At 43.4% G+C, this 14,662-nt stretch overlaps 2 protein-coding genes across 4 annotated transcripts in view; both read left to right on the forward strand.

The window, feature by feature from the left end:
* Positions 1-13,595, forward strand: VPS26A (VPS26 retromer complex component A). 3 transcript variants are annotated; one of them, XR_012831447.1, is made up of 10 exons: positions 1-35; positions 3,395-3,544; positions 5,221-5,296; positions 7,776-7,932; positions 8,403-8,567; positions 8,939-9,045; positions 10,129-10,197; positions 10,780-10,922; positions 11,824-12,100; positions 12,850-13,595. XR_012831447.1 is itself a non-coding variant. In XM_075718011.1 (9 exons), the coding sequence occupies exons 1-9, from the start codon at positions 33-35 to the stop codon at positions 11,935-11,937; spliced, it is 984 nt and encodes a 327-aa protein (XP_075574126.1). In that variant the 5' UTR covers positions 1-32; the 3' UTR covers positions 11,938-13,595. The 3 variants fall into 3 exon arrangements, 2 of the variants coding, with proteins under 2 accessions (XP_075574126.1, XP_075574127.1); XM_075718011.1 differs by having other exon boundaries at positions 11,824-13,595; XM_075718012.1 differs by lacking the exons at positions 1-35; positions 3,395-3,544 and adding an exon at positions 4,065-4,552 and having other exon boundaries at positions 11,824-13,595.
* SUPV3L1 (Suv3 like RNA helicase) overlaps positions 12,073-14,662 on the forward strand; it is a 20,910-nt gene continuing 18,320 nt past the window's right edge. The window contains exon 1 of the mRNA XM_075718010.1: positions 12,073-12,100. The gene's annotated coding sequence lies outside the window, so the exon portion shown is untranslated. The remainder of the gene's footprint in view (positions 12,101-14,662) is intronic.

Raw genomic sequence — 14,662 nt, forward strand, 5'->3', positions numbered from 1 at the left:
GGGCGGGAGTCGGCCGCGGAGGGTCAGGCACCATGGTGAGTGCGCGAGGGCCGGCCGTTACGCGCGGCCGTTACCCGCCGCTCCGCGCGCGCCCGCCGCCTGAGGCGGCAGCGGCGGCGGAGAAGAAGGGGGAGGAGGAGGCCTGGGGCGAGCTGGGCCCGGCGGTGCCTCTTTCCCCTCCCTCCCCACCTGTGGCTCCGGGCTGTGCGTGAGAAGAGCCGCCCCGCCCGGCGCGGTTTGCCCTCCGGCGCCGCCGGTTGTCCCTCCCCTCGCCCCCGGCCCGGCTGCGCAGCGCCCGGTGACACCTCTCCGCCCCGGCCGCCCCCTCCCCGGCCTGCGTCACGCGGCCGCGCTGCTCCCCCCCCCTCGCTCCGAGCTGCGGCCGGGCCTGGCGGCGGCCGCCCCGCACCGGGGAGGGAGGCAGGGAGGCGGCGGCGGCCTCCCTGCGGGAGCCGCTCCTGTCCGGGGGGGGGGGGGGGGGGCCGGGCCTCGGGGGAGACCTGGCAAAATAGCAAGGGCCGAGGCGGCGAAAAACAAAGGTTTGGCGTGTTTTTAGTATAATTTATGGATTGAGGCTTGGGGTGTTGCACTGCTGCTCCACCCTGCGCACATGCCCTCGCCAAGACGAGGTTTAGTGGTGAAACTCGGCTTCCATTTTTCCTACGTGGCTGTTGTCGGGGAGGCTTTGGGGAAAGCGCGTGGGGTAGTCCTGGAAAGGTGAGGGAAAGCGCGTGGGGTAGTCCTGGAAAGGTGAGGGAAAGCGCGTGGGGTAGTCCTGGAAAGGTGAGGGAAAGCGCGTGGGGTAGTCCTGGAAAGGTGAGTAAATCTTTTCGGCAGTCCCGTAAGGCAGTGCTTAAAATGACAGCGGTTGGTAGTAATCCTTCAGGGCTGGTGAGCCAGCAGGTACTTTGTGCTTAGCAGGCTTGGCCTAGGCAAAGTGCTCAGTGTGCTGTCATGTGTAGATTTAAAAATATATATACATCCTTTAAAGAATCAGCTAGATCAACGCACTTTGGGTTTCTGAAGCGTGTGGATTCCTTAACGTGCGTCTCTGTTGGACATGCAGAAGCTTTTTAGGGCCCCATGTGGAGCTGAGGCTGGGATTTCTGCACCGTTTATCAGCTGCTGGAAGTCCTGTGAGTCCTTTAGTACAGCTATAACATACAAGGATTGAATGCAGGTTTAGGTCCTGATGTAGCAAAATCTTCAGCGTCTGTCTTTTGCATGAAATCAGGAACATAGCCTAGCGTTTGGCCAGCTTCTGAAAACCTTAGTTCTCTCTCTTCATTTTCTTAAGCTGTAACCTAATAAGCCATATGATGGCTTCTCAAAATACTTCTTGTTTTGCATAGTTCTCCTGCAGCAGTATCTTCGATAGCAACTGGAGGAGATACCAGCTGTTGATTTGTTTATTCCATATGTTCTTGTCCTTGCTGGATGAGATCATGGCTAATCTCTAAGGGGTACAGTTGAAATATTCATACGCAGTGTCTTGAGAAGTGATGTGTTACCAATGTTAGTCCTGGCTGACTGCTTTAAGTGGTGGTACAGCTTTGTAATTCGGAAGGCACTGTGAGACCATCTTGTATAGTGTTTATTTAAAGCCTGGGGGGGGAAAAGTACGAGGCTAATCTGGAGAACAAATGCAGAATTTCTGAGGAAAAAAAATAGGGTCGTGGCCGAAAGTAATCTGTGTAACAGTTTAAAATAGTCTAAAGATGTGGAACTATCACTGAAACTTTCTTCTTTCTCTCTTCCCCCTTCCCCAGGAGCCAAAAAGCAAGAATGGTTCTAGTGTGCAGTCATTAAAAAAACCCAAAGTTTTATTTCTTGTTTCAGCAATTAATGTGAATATATGCTTGGCAGAGACTTGGAGGATCATTTGGTCTTAGTTTGACCGCCTTGTTGTTCATCTGCTTCTGCTTTCCTGTGAGAATGTGAAGTAGATACAACTAACTAGGTTTCAGTTAGTTCCATACATCTTTGTGGCTTGAACTAGGGCCGCTTGCTATCTGAACAAATACAGAGTTGTTTTAGTCTTCTGTGAAGCGCTGTTTTATAGCTCAAATTGCACCATGTCTTTGCTTGACTTGTAGGGGTAAGCAAAAAGTCACTCAGTGTTCCTGCTGCTAGGCAGCAGCATTCAGATCAAACTTGCTTGTAGACTTTTTGTTGTTAATGCTACATTTCAAACTTCAGGTCCCCAGAATGTCTTGAAATGTGTTCTCGCTCAATTTTTGAGATTAAATTGGTGAAGTGAGAACAACTGTTTCATGCATACCAAATTCATCTACTTGAAGTGGATGCTTTCATTTGAGCATAGTGTAATTTCTCCACAAAACCCCAAAATCACACTGAACCAGTGAAGTGTTGTCTGCTGTAGTACATCAAAGCAGATTAGTGCCTAATTCTTAGGAGAAAATGTGGACTTTTGTACTAATCTTGCTGAGTTTCCCATAGAACCGCTAATGTGTTTTGCAGCTTCTTGTAAGAAATGTTTGTGCGAGGTCAAAGGATGGTATCTCCTACTTGCTTGTCTTTGGTGCTGGTCAAAAGTTTGTGCCTAGGGAATGCTGTTGTAAAGTGAGGACAAACATTTAATGCTCATAATGGGTTGGTGTCTGGAGCAGTAGTATGGGTAAACTTGTAACATCTGCTCTATCTGATGGCAGAGTTGTGCAGCTGACGTAGATTGCGTGAAGAACTGCTGCCTCTTGAACTTGCTAGTGCTCTCTTCATTTGCCAAGAGAGCTATGGAGTGTAGGAAGAGGCAGCAAATAGAAGTCCCTATTCCCCTTTGCCAGCCCAGGGGGTGCTTTAGGCCTTGTATCCCCTGCTGTTGTTTCTTTTCACCCTACTTTGCTCTGTTATTCCTCCTGCTTCTGATCATCCTTGTTACTGCTGTTTATGCAGTAAGTTATAGTGGGTATAAAACAGTATGTATTTCTTGGTGTAATAGCTGAAATCCTAAACCAGATGGAAGAAATTGTTAAAAACATTATCTTTTTTGAAGTGTGGTTTAAAAATTATTAATTTTTTAAAGTGATTGGAAACTTTGCAGTGACAGAAACCAAAGTTGTGTTTGCAACAGTAATGTTTTAAATATTTGTTAGTATTTTACTCTAGTAGTAGTGGTAATTATGCTATGCACTTTTTTGTAAATGTTATATTTTGTAAGAGCTGTTGCTGTTTGTTACTGAGCTGATTCAAATTACTTGCTAGATGAACAACTGTCTTCTGTCATCGCGATTTCTTGGGTCTCTAATACATAATGACTTTGTAACTTCATGGGAGTGCAAATGTTTCTCTCCAATGTATAGTGTACAGCTACAAGTACCGCATTTAAAATGGAATGTCCACTGTGTAGTAACTTACCTAATTCTTGTTGTTCCAGAGTTTTCTTGGAGGCTTTTTTGGTCCTGGTTGCGAGATTGATGTTATTCTTACTGATGCTGAAACACGAAAAACAGCAGAAATCAAAACAGAAGATGGTAAAGTAGAAAAGCATTTTCTCTTCTATGATGGAGAATCTGTTTCGGGAAAGGTAATTTTTTTTAAAGTAACTATTAATTACTGTACTGATCCTGGCATGCAGATGCATATAGGAGGTTAAATGAAAAACTGATATAAGCAAGAGCTGCAATTTCAGTGTTTTCCTATATATGGTCTTTTTAACTGTGGTCATTCAGGCAACTGATAAAACTGAACATTTTGAACGGTAGCCATTTATTTGTTTCTGGTCATCTTGTATTTATGAATAAGCTTTTTGTGCAACTGTGTGCAATTCAGTTGTTGCTTCTGACAAGAAAACTGTTCCAAACTTGATCCCCCTGCTTCCCCTCCACAACCTGACATGTGTAACAGTAACTTTTGGCTGGTACAGCCAACCTGCTTTGCATACCCTGAAGATAAGCGTTACATTTCATGCCCTGAAGTGCTTTCTGGAATTGCATCAGAGGAGCAACATACTACGTTCACCTGGCTGCTAAGTCAACAAGAGGTTTTTTGTTGGGGAAAAAAAAAAAAAAGGGGGTTGAGGTTGCCAAAGGGGTTCCTGTAGTTTTAGTATTGCACCTAGGAACCCCTTGCCATCGCTCCGGTTTTACTGGAGCTATTCTCATTCTCTGAATATTTCTATTATGGCTTACTTTTCCTCCAAGAAACGTGAGCCAGGTATTGGGTTCTGAGATTGACTTCTAAATACCTACTTCAATCTTGACTGACCTATTGTCACTGGGTATCTTCCTGCTCTTAAGATATCTTTCCATGCTAAGATCTTGGTTCTCTAGAAAGAGCCTTTCATGGATGTGAAACTCTGACAAGATGGGCCTCAAACTCAGGAAACTGAGGGAACTAGCATTTGTATGTTCACGGGCCTGAGCACTTCTTGCTTGTATCGGCAATGCCTGGGAGGTGCCTGATGAGTTTTGGCAAACACAAGCCCAGTGGGATGAGGAGGTTTGGAAGACCAGTAATTTATTGGACAACTTCTCCCTACCTCTCTCCTTCTTTTCACCACATAGATTATTCAAGTGGTTTACTTCCTGCTCAGGTATCAATGATGTACTGTACAGGAGTTTCTCTGGTCATTGCTACCTCATAATGAAACATTATATATGCTTAGTAGTTACGTGTTTCTGTAGAAAGTAACCTTATGGAATCTTTTCTTGTGAGGCTAGGTCTGATAGTGAGAATCAAATTCATGAATGCAGATCTTGATAGTAGGTTTCATTATCTGTTATTTTTCATTGACTTCTCTAACACCAATGCTTAGCTGTCTGCTGAGGAAGGGACTTGAGTTCACTTGGCTTGAAAAGAATGCATCTCATGGCAGTTCTTTTTTGGACTTCCAGATGGGACTGTCAGAAGATGCTTTGAAGCTCTCTGCCTTCAAAGACGGCAAGGGGGTCACAACTGGCTTATGTGAACTCTACTGAAGCTCTGGCTTAGATTCTTAATTTTGGGACTTGAAAGTTCAAGCTTACTTATTAAATTCAGTCTTGTGGATGATTAGATTTTCTCTTAAATGCTTTAGTGGTAACTGGGTAATGCTTAATTTCATAATCAGCTGTTTGATTTGGTTGCCTTCAAGCTCAAGATAGTGCTGTTGAGGTCTCAGTTTTCATAGGCATGTAGTAATGTACTTTCCTTTTTACTGAGACCATGTATCAGAGTGAAAGTGTTGAAAAGCTTTAACTGGTAGTTTTTTTGCTTTGGTAGGTGAACGTCTCCTTTAAGCAGCATGGGAAGAGACTAGAGCACCAAGGAATTAGAATTGAATTTGTAGGACAAATCGGTGAGTTTTGAAGCTGTAAAAGGGGTGTTAGGTGTGTGTGGGTTATGGAACTTTGCACTTGTGACTGTCAGCAGTTTGGGTCAAACATTGCAACCTGATCAGGTTAGTAGATGACAAGTTCCAAAGGAAGATTATATCCTACTCATTTTAATGCAAGTGATGTACTAATTTGTGCTGGTCAGAAAATCACCGGGAGGGAAGATACGTACATGTGAGGGAAGACTGGGATGGTGACTATTCCGTCTGTCTTGGACCAGTTAAGAGTTTGATTAAGAGCCACTAGAGATTTCTAAAAACTAAACTGCTAAACTTGTGACCACGGCACACATGGTTTCTGCTTCATATATTTCAGACTATTCATTTTTAACTTAAACACAGTCTTCCCTCTGACTATAAATGATGAAATGACCCTGATGTAAAAAGCAAAATCGGAGCACTTGATTGTGTTTTTTTTTTTTTTTCCTGCTTGTGCCTTGTTTTGCCTGTATTTAAGGTTCCAAGCCAAAATATCAGGTGTACCTACTGTGCCAGACTTCTTAATTCTTGTCTGTCTTTAATTCTGGTTCTGAAAGAGAAGAAGCATAGAGAAGAAACGATGGGGCAGCCTATAGAAAAACACTTCTGAAATAATTTTTTGGTGGTTGGTTTTCTAAAACATAGTTTTAAACTGTTAACATAAAATAGTATTGAAGCTTTGGAGGATCGCTGTGCTTTTTAGCAAGATAATGTGGTATTAATGTTAAAAACTTAATTTTCTTATAACTATCATAGTCTGGTTAGATTTGAACTATAAAGAATCTTGATCATGTCGAACTTTGTATCACTTGAGGTAACCCCTGCACCCTTATGCTGATGCTAGAATTCATTCCTTCTGTTAGAGGGCTGTTTGCATTATTGTCCACCTTGGAAGTAAATTTTCAAGTTTCAGCATCGTACAATTGACTTTGATTAGAATTTCACAAATGCTCTATTTCTGATCAGTCGGTAGGCTCCAGTATCCTATGTCTGAACTGTTACGTAGCACCGAATTCTGACACCTGTTGCTTTATGCTTTGAGGTTTTGATCAGTGGGGCTGTAAAAGCAAACTTTCAGAATAAAGAAGCAGTGTGATGGGAATGAGGCATATAGAGGTAGGGAAAAAATAGAGCTTACATATATCAGCTTCATTTAGTCTGTTGTCCTCTAATAGCTGTACAGGCTGTTCGTCATCTACTTTGCATAAATTTTATTCTCTGAATTACTTTAATTTGATGTAGTATTTCTTGAATTTTTTGTGTTTTTGGGACTTTCCATTGTGCTACCCTTTAGAAATTCTCAGAGTTATGCAGCAGTGGTTTAAGCTACTGCTTTTTGTACTTGCCCATGTCTTCTTGCGTCCTTTCAAGTTTTAATATAGTAATACAAAAAGCATCCCAGTAGTGTGATCTGTCTCTGTGCTACTTGGAGACTAGCTCCAGCTGCATGTCAAAGACCTATTTTAAACCAGCTCTTCAGAGTATGACTTTTCTGACTGGCACAAAAAGTATTGGATAAGCAACAGTAAGTAAACTTTGTATTACATAAATGCTTGTTATAGCAAAGTACACCTTAAATAATTTGTAGTCATATTAGAAAATAAGCAATTACTAGTTAGTGTCAGTTTCTACCAAATTGGCAATGATAAACTGTGGAGTTGGTGTGTTTAGGTAATTTTTTTTTTCTTCTGAAAAGCTTCAGTCTGTGTAAAACCAACTACCACCAATGTTCTTAGCTGATATTTTCAGTTGTGAATTGTAGAGAAGCTTATTTCTATATACCAAGGTGTTTGGATTTTTTTTTTATGGTAATGTTAATTTTTTTTCTAACTTCCTAAGTTTTTATCTTGGTGAGAATTGCATGATGTAGACTTAGGGATGAATAATGATGACACTGGTCTGGGGGCAGGAGATGCCGTTGCTGTGAAACTGGTGTGCCTATGCATACGTATTAAGAACTTGTTTCCAAATGATTGACTTAGACCAGTGGTCATAATAAGCCATTTGATTGTAGACTAGTAGTAATAATAAACCATATAGGTGGTGTTGATCTGCGGGATACCAGTTGGGATCACTGCCCTGTCCTAAATGAGCCAGTCTTGATGTTGCTTAGATTTTGTCCCTTCAGCAATAATGCTGGAAGCCAAAATCGGGCAATGCTAATTACAGAGAAAGCAAGGCAAGAAGTACTTATTAAAGCTAGCTAAACTGTCATTTAAAAAAAGATGCCATGCTAGTGAAACTTCAAATATGTGTTCTGTTCATTGCAGTTAGTTCTTTAGGAATGCTTACTGTAGGTTGCTGAAACTGAAGATAACTTTGGAAAAACTGGATAAAACATTTGGTCAGATATGTGTAACTTAAATTAATTGCTTCTGTTGTCCTCTCCCACCTGCTCCTGCAGGTTTTTATTTGCTAAAACCAAACACTGAAACACGTTTTCCTTTAACTTTCTCAACTTTAGAGCTCTTCAATGACAAAAGCAATACTCATGAATTTGTAAACTTAGTGAAAGAACTGGCCTTACCCGGAGAACTGACCCAAAACAGAAGCTATGACTTTGAATTCATGCAGGTTGAGAAGCCATATGAATCCTACATTGGTGCCAACGTCAGACTGAGGTTTGTAACTGTTAAGCCTTCTCTCCCCTCTGCCCCTGCAGCAAATTCATAATTTAGCAATTATGCTGTCCTCTTCCCCCCTTCCTCCTTTTGGATTTCAAATCAGATGTGTAACAGCCAGTAGCTAGTGTGCCTTGATTGGATTTGTTGAGATTATGTTATAATGTAATCTTTTCTACTTTATTTGGAATTGCTCAGTGGTGTTTGTGTAGATCAAATTCTTTCAGTTTAATCAAGTGAAAACAGTCCATGTCTCTCCTTTAAAAAAAAACAACCCAAACACAAGCAATCAACACCCCCTCCACATTTCCACCTATAAGTGTTTTGTCTTGTATTTTGGTGTCTTACCCTTTTCTGCTTAAGTCTTAAGAGAATGTATTCTTGTCTTTCAAAGAATATGTGTATTTCAGAACATAAGGGCTTTTTGCAATTCTGAATAATTATAGCTAACTTGGTGGCTTGCTTTCTAGGTATTTCCTAAAAGTGACAATAGTGAGACGGCTGTCAGACTTGGTGAAAGAATATGATCTGATTGTTCACCAGCTTGCTACGTACCCAGATGTAAACAACTCCATTAAAATGGAAGTAGGCATTGAAGACTGTCTTCATATAGAGTTTGAATACAATAAGTCAAAGTAAGTGTCGCTTAGAACAAAACGCATTCAAGTAAATATCTCGGGATAAAAAGGTAGAGTATGTAATATTCGATGAGCATCCTGGCATCTGAAGAGTTAAAATGTAAAGCAACACTTTCAATGAAAATATTTAAGACTTGATTTCTGCACTTAAGCTTTTTGAATATAACTACAGTACTTCCTTTACTAATAGTGCAGTGGTGGAAAGCTGCTAATTGCACTGGTCTGGCTGAGATGCTTAGCTCAGTGGGGAAGCAAGCTGTGTGTAATTAACAGTCCAGATAAGGTAACTGCCTGTATAACTTGTTTTCTAGAAGGTGTAAAAGTTGTCTTTATTCTTTAATGAAAACCCCCATTCTGTTCTTTTAAAGGTATCACTTAAAGGATGTGATTGTTGGAAAAATTTATTTCCTCTTAGTGAGAATAAAAATTCAGCACATGGAGTTGCAGCTGATCAAAAAGGAGATTACTGGAATTGGTAAGAGAAACAAAGTCCAAAAGAAATGGCAACTTGTATGCCGGTTGAGCCTTATGCAAACCTGGAGAGTGAAGTCAATAGTTGCGGCTTTGGCTAAACTGGTGCTCCATGTGCTTCTTTCTCACTGGTGTTTGACTACCATTTGCATTTTGTGCTTTGGTAATCATACTTAGTACTCAGCATTACCTAAGGTCTGTGGCATCGTTCCAGGATTGTGAATGTTGGGCTGGCTTTATAAATGTGAACCATTGTTGATGGAACTTGGGTATAAATATGCAGCAGCTTAAGCAGCTTTGCTAGAGAATGAACAAGGAAAAAGGTGTAAAATGCATCCTGGAGATCCCCTTGCCTCTGCAGATATTGGCTGTTAAAGTGGGCTTGGTAAAGATTAGCATGAATTCCATGTTCTAGAAATGTGTCGCTTTCAGCCTAAAACTGGTACGATGGAATTGTCAAGAGGCTTTGAAGCAGAAACAGCTTGATTATTGCCGATGAGACGTGCACACCCTTGAACTAGGAAGGCAGTAAGAGCTTGTGGCTCATGACTTCGTTCCCCAGTGGCAGGGGCCCTAGTGAGCTGCTTGTGTGGAGAATGAGGAAGCCTCCGTAGCAATAGAGGAGGGGCAGAAAGCTCTACTTTTGGCTTTTGTGGCTAAATTAGGTGCTCTGGCTTCTTCATCCTAGGCTCTGGAGAAATGTGGCTCTTGTGCTGGGTGATAACCCTTCAGGTTTCTAGTCTGGTTGTGGCCTAAAGTATCAGTCGCTAGCACTGCCCACCGAACAGAACTGTTTCACAAGTCCTACCCTGCATGCTTGTCCCTTACTTAAAGCCTGAACACCCAGGGCTCCTTTGAAGCACTGGCTACTGCCTCTTCTGTGTCAGTGTGGGGAGGAGAGAGTAAGGAGATGCTCTGCCTGGGAGAGGGTTTTGCTTGCTTTAGCTGTACGTAACTTCTATGCAAGACAAAAGCAGAAAATGCAGTGTTGTGTAATTGAAATGCTGCAGAGTAGAAAATGCTGTGATACAGCTTTGTAAATGTTTAAACTGAAGTGTGTGTTCTCACAGAAAACTTGTTTCACCAGGACCCAGTACCACAACAGAGACGGAAACCATTGCAAAGTATGAAATAATGGATGGTGCACCAGTTAAAGGTAAATAACTGTGCTTGTTTTAAAGGGTAAGCATTTTCGAGTTAAAACTGTAGGCTAAAAAAACAAACCTGGAGGGAAGGAGATGACTTGTATAATTTTTTTTCTTGGAGAAGCCATGCTGCTCCTTAGGTTGCTGAAATGATAGTGGATTTTCCTATTCAAAGCAGATATTTTCATTGACTTAAGGCATTTCGCTTGGGATCCTAGTAATTCTTACCCTTTATTTACTATTGGAAATTCTATGACTGATGCTTTTATCACTCTGGTTCATCCCTGACTCCATGGAGCAGACCAGCTCTAGAGAGTTGAAGATCCTGATCCTTTGGTCTTGCCTGGCTACCATGCTTCCGCTGAGAAAGTGTTCCCACTTTTGATTTCACACTTGCCTCTGTGCTCAGTGTTATGTTTGTGGTGGGTTTTGGTGTGTGTTTTTCTCTTTTTTGTCTCTTTTTCTTTTTTTTTTTTTAAACCAAGGAAGGGGCACAGACAGTGCTTGGGAAACTGCTGTTATATTGCATGTCTTCTGAAACTGCATTAATGACATCCAGTTTTAAGGAACTAATCAAATCTTTGTTTTTTAAGGTGAATCAATTCCTATAAGACTGTTCTTAGCAGGCTATGATCCAACTCCAACAATGAGGGATGTGAACAAAAAATTTTCAGTGAGATACTTCTTAAATCTAGTGCTTGTGGACGAAGAAGACAGACGATACTTCAAACAACAGGTATGCTCAGTCTTGGTGCAGGACTATCTGGGCTGTTTTACATGTTGCTTTGAATGTTCAACACATTAGAAGCCACCTGTGCTTCATGTATGCCTTAAGCATTTGTGCTGGTGAGTGTATTGGAAACTGTATAGAAAATGTTAGCTTGTGAAAAGGAGCCAGGGGGATGATGGGTACTATTTCAGCAAGGCTGGGATGCTCAGTGCCACAGAACAACCTTGCATTGTGAATATCCAGACAAAATGCTTCATGGGTAAAACGAGCTACAGGTGCATTTGTTTGCTTGCTTGCTTAAACTACTGCAGATAGATTGCCCTCCCAGCATTCGCCCAGGTTCAAAATTGCAAAACTGTAATAAGGGCTAAGACATTTGACTGAAAAGGTAACAAAAGTTGAGGACATGCTGAGGAAAGGAATAGCACAGAGGGTCACTGGAATGAAGCTATGTGGATTAGATCAGAATCTTCCTTCTAAAGAATAGACAAGGCAATACAATTAAATATTGAAAACAAAAGGTAGGTGGAGCATACAATGGCTATGATGGGCTTTGGATTTTGAGAAAGGGAGGAAGAAAAATTTCTTGGACCCTTTAATAGCATTAAAGTGGGGAGTAGGATTGTTAAGGAAGAGGTGACTGCTCGAGATTTGATAAAGGTAAGTGTTCAGGCAGTAACTAAATATGTAAACTTAATTGCATCATCTTTCTGTTACTTTCCATATGTACTGCACTGTTCTGTAAGTAATGGGGATGTAGAGGTTTTTGTGGTTTGTTTGCTGCTGCCCCCCCCCCCCCCCCCCCCCAAAAGTTAAAGAAGTTAAAAGAAGTCAAGAAGTTAAGATAGTTGATTCTGCTGGCTTAATGGTAAACAATGGTTTCAAAAGTATTTGCTTCCTCAAATAGGAAATAATTTTATGGAGAAAAGCTCCTGAGAAGCTGAGGAAACAACGAACAAACTTTCACCAGCGATTTGAATCTCCAGAATCACAAGCATCTGCTGAGCAACCCGAAATGTGAACTGGTATAAGGTGAAAAACTTTGCAATGGTTCGCTTCAGCAGGTTAAAGATGGCAGCAGCCTGTGGGAGAAGGCGGCCAAAATCCCCATTATGACTGTCTTCCTTCATCTTGCAGTGCTGCATTTACCATACTACTAAAGCATTCTTCAGTTAAACATTCAAGTATGTATATACATTTAAAATAAAGTGCTTTCTCAAACACTGGAACTTTCTTAAGCTACTATTTTATACTGCACATTTACTTTTATTTGATAATGTTATATGCACTTGGATATACATAAGCTTAAATCTAGTTATTTCCATGCATGGTAGGCTGGTGTATTTGATTTTTGCTGATCACCTATACAGTGTAGACTAAAGCATTTCCCTTCTCTCATGTTGTTTATTGCATGTTTCTTTCCAATGTTGCTTATTTGCATTTGTTTTGTTTTGAAACTACAGTAAGACACAATTGACTAAATCACACTAAAAATCAAGGTTTACGGTGAATTTGTCCTAAGACTTCTAATTACCGTTAAGACAGGGTTTAACTGAAACTGCATGTATATGCACTGTGACTATGATAACTGTGGAGCCTTCAGGCACCTTACTGAGGTTTCTCAGAAGCTTTGAATCTGTCAGTAGCAAAGAATGTTAGGAAGCATCTTTGCCCTCCCTCCCCGAATTCTCTCTCTACCATACTTGTCTAAGCCTTTCATGTGAGTCACTCCTGACTTCGGGGGGGGTTCATTGCCCAGTAACTAGTGATGGTAGAGATGTTGTCATGATTTCACCTTCAGGTGGTGAGCAGGTAAAGCGTTTGAAGGTAATTATCTCTTACTGATGAAATAAATACTGGTAACATTGATTATTTTGCAAATACATGAAACCACGTGGTTCCTCCTGGCTTCATGCTTCCATTGTCTTCACAGTCTGTCTCCTCACTGTCCTGATGGGAGAGGCGAAACGTCCTCAAAGGACACCCCCCTCCTAGTCCACCCGGGCCTGTTACGAGGGCAAGCAAGCCTTTGGTGGTCTTCTGGAAAGGTATTTTGAAGCCAGGCGAGCCTTAAAACTGTTAGAAGCTTGTCTGGCACAGCAGATCTTTTGTCTTAATCATCTCATATGCATTTAGCGTTTGAAGAAATAGCTTAAAGGAGTTAGCCTTCATCTGTTCACAACTGAGCATGTAGTCTGTTATCAGACGCGTGGCTTGGGCGTAAAACGAAGCCTGCTGCGTGGAAGGAAGGCTGCTTGCGCTTGTGGTTCACTTGGCCTTTAAACCAAGACTTCTCGACTCCGGTGCAAGTGTCACTGGTAACCTTACTTTATGAGTAAGTGAATAATCGAATTACATTTCTGTAAGAACTGTTTTATTACTGTGGCACTTTGATAAAGCAGACAGAGACTCTGTGTACTTTACGCTAGGATACTTGTAACGTGGGTATCTTTGAGAGCAAATTTAACTCCCTCATGTAAGTGCCTGTTCAGAAATTTAAAGAATAAAGTCAAAAGCCAAATATTTTCATGGTCACTTGCATGTTGTAATCTGGAAACGATTCCAAGAGATTTTGAAAACTTGATTGTATTTAACCAGCCTCAGATTGTGCAACTGTGTATAATAAACGGGAAACGTACCGAGCTGCTCTTTGAATTAAAACAGCTATATTCTTACTAACACCTGGCTCGTCTTCCTTCATCGGCTCTGCCCTTTGCAGCCGCACCGCCTGTCGCTTCGGGCTGCCCTCCGCTGCGCGCACCGGGCCCGGAACCCGCAGGCCGTCGGGGAGGGGGAGGGGGCGGCTGCGCATGTGCGGCGGGCGGGCGGGCGGTCGCGGCGCGATGACGCAGCAGCCCCGCGCCGCCGCCGCTGCCCTTGGCTGCCGATGAGGCGCTGCGCGTGGTCGTTGCTGCGGCTCCCGGCGCGCGCGGGGCTCGTCCTCCGCCATGGGGGGGCCGCCCCCGCCCGCCTGCGCCCCGCCGCCGCCTCTTCCTCCTCCTCTTCCTCCTCAGTCGGCGGGGACGGCGGCTGCCGGGCCCCCGACACCTCTCTCTTCGTGCCCGTGCCGCTGAGGCCCGTCAGCGACGCGGTCGAGGAAGATGTGGGCGCCGAGCTCACGCGGCCCCTCGACAAGGGTGAGCGCGGGCGGCCGTTGGGCAGGGAGCGCGAGGCGGCGGCGGCCGTTGGGCAGCGGCGGGAAGGGGCGGCGGCGCGCGCCGCGGCAGCCGGGTCTTCGTGAGGGCTGAGGGGAATCGGCGGGCCCCGGCGGGCCGCCTCCGGAGCCCTGTGGGCCGGCGTCGCCTGGCCTCCCCCGGCGGGCCCGCCGCTCCCTTCGGGTACCCCGTGGCCTGGGGTTTTCTCTCGGGAGAGCGGGGGGGGGTCTTTCCTTGCGGCTTGTCTGAGCCGGGTAGCTGCTCGTGCCCGCCAAGGTGGAAGTGGGATGAAAGCTGTCAGGTGAGGCAATACAACCGACAGTGAGGCTTTTATGAAGGCCTGTTAGGCGTGCCCTGTGTGGAGGAAAAATCTGTTGGCCTAGTTCCTCCACTCCCTGTTTCAGGAGAAAGGTGCTCAGCCTGAGGGCAGGACCCACAGCTAAACTGGAATCTTGTGTGGCATTCAGAAGCCATAATTGTGTCTGAGCTTAAATAGTCGTGTTCTGGACGGAAGGGTATTGTCTCTGTGTGAATGTGCCTAGATTAAAACTGGGCAAAGCATTCGGTGTTTCTAGTTATTGGCCATCGGTG

This window comes from Pelecanus crispus, chromosome 10, assembly GCF_030463565.1.
Source record: "Pelecanus crispus isolate bPelCri1 chromosome 10, bPelCri1.pri, whole genome shotgun sequence".
Classification (NCBI taxonomy): domain Eukaryota; kingdom Metazoa; phylum Chordata; class Aves; order Pelecaniformes; family Pelecanidae; genus Pelecanus; species Pelecanus crispus.

Coding starts and splice junctions, on each gene's coding strand:
- VPS26A (XM_075718011.1), top strand. Junction 8,568..8,938: donor TTTGAATACAATAAGTCAAA/GTAAGTGTCGCT, acceptor GTTCTTTTAAAG/GTATCACTTAAAGGATGTGA. Junction 10,923..11,823: donor GACGATACTTCAAACAACAG/GTATGCTCAGTC, acceptor TTCCTCAAATAG/GAAATAATTTTATGGAGAAA.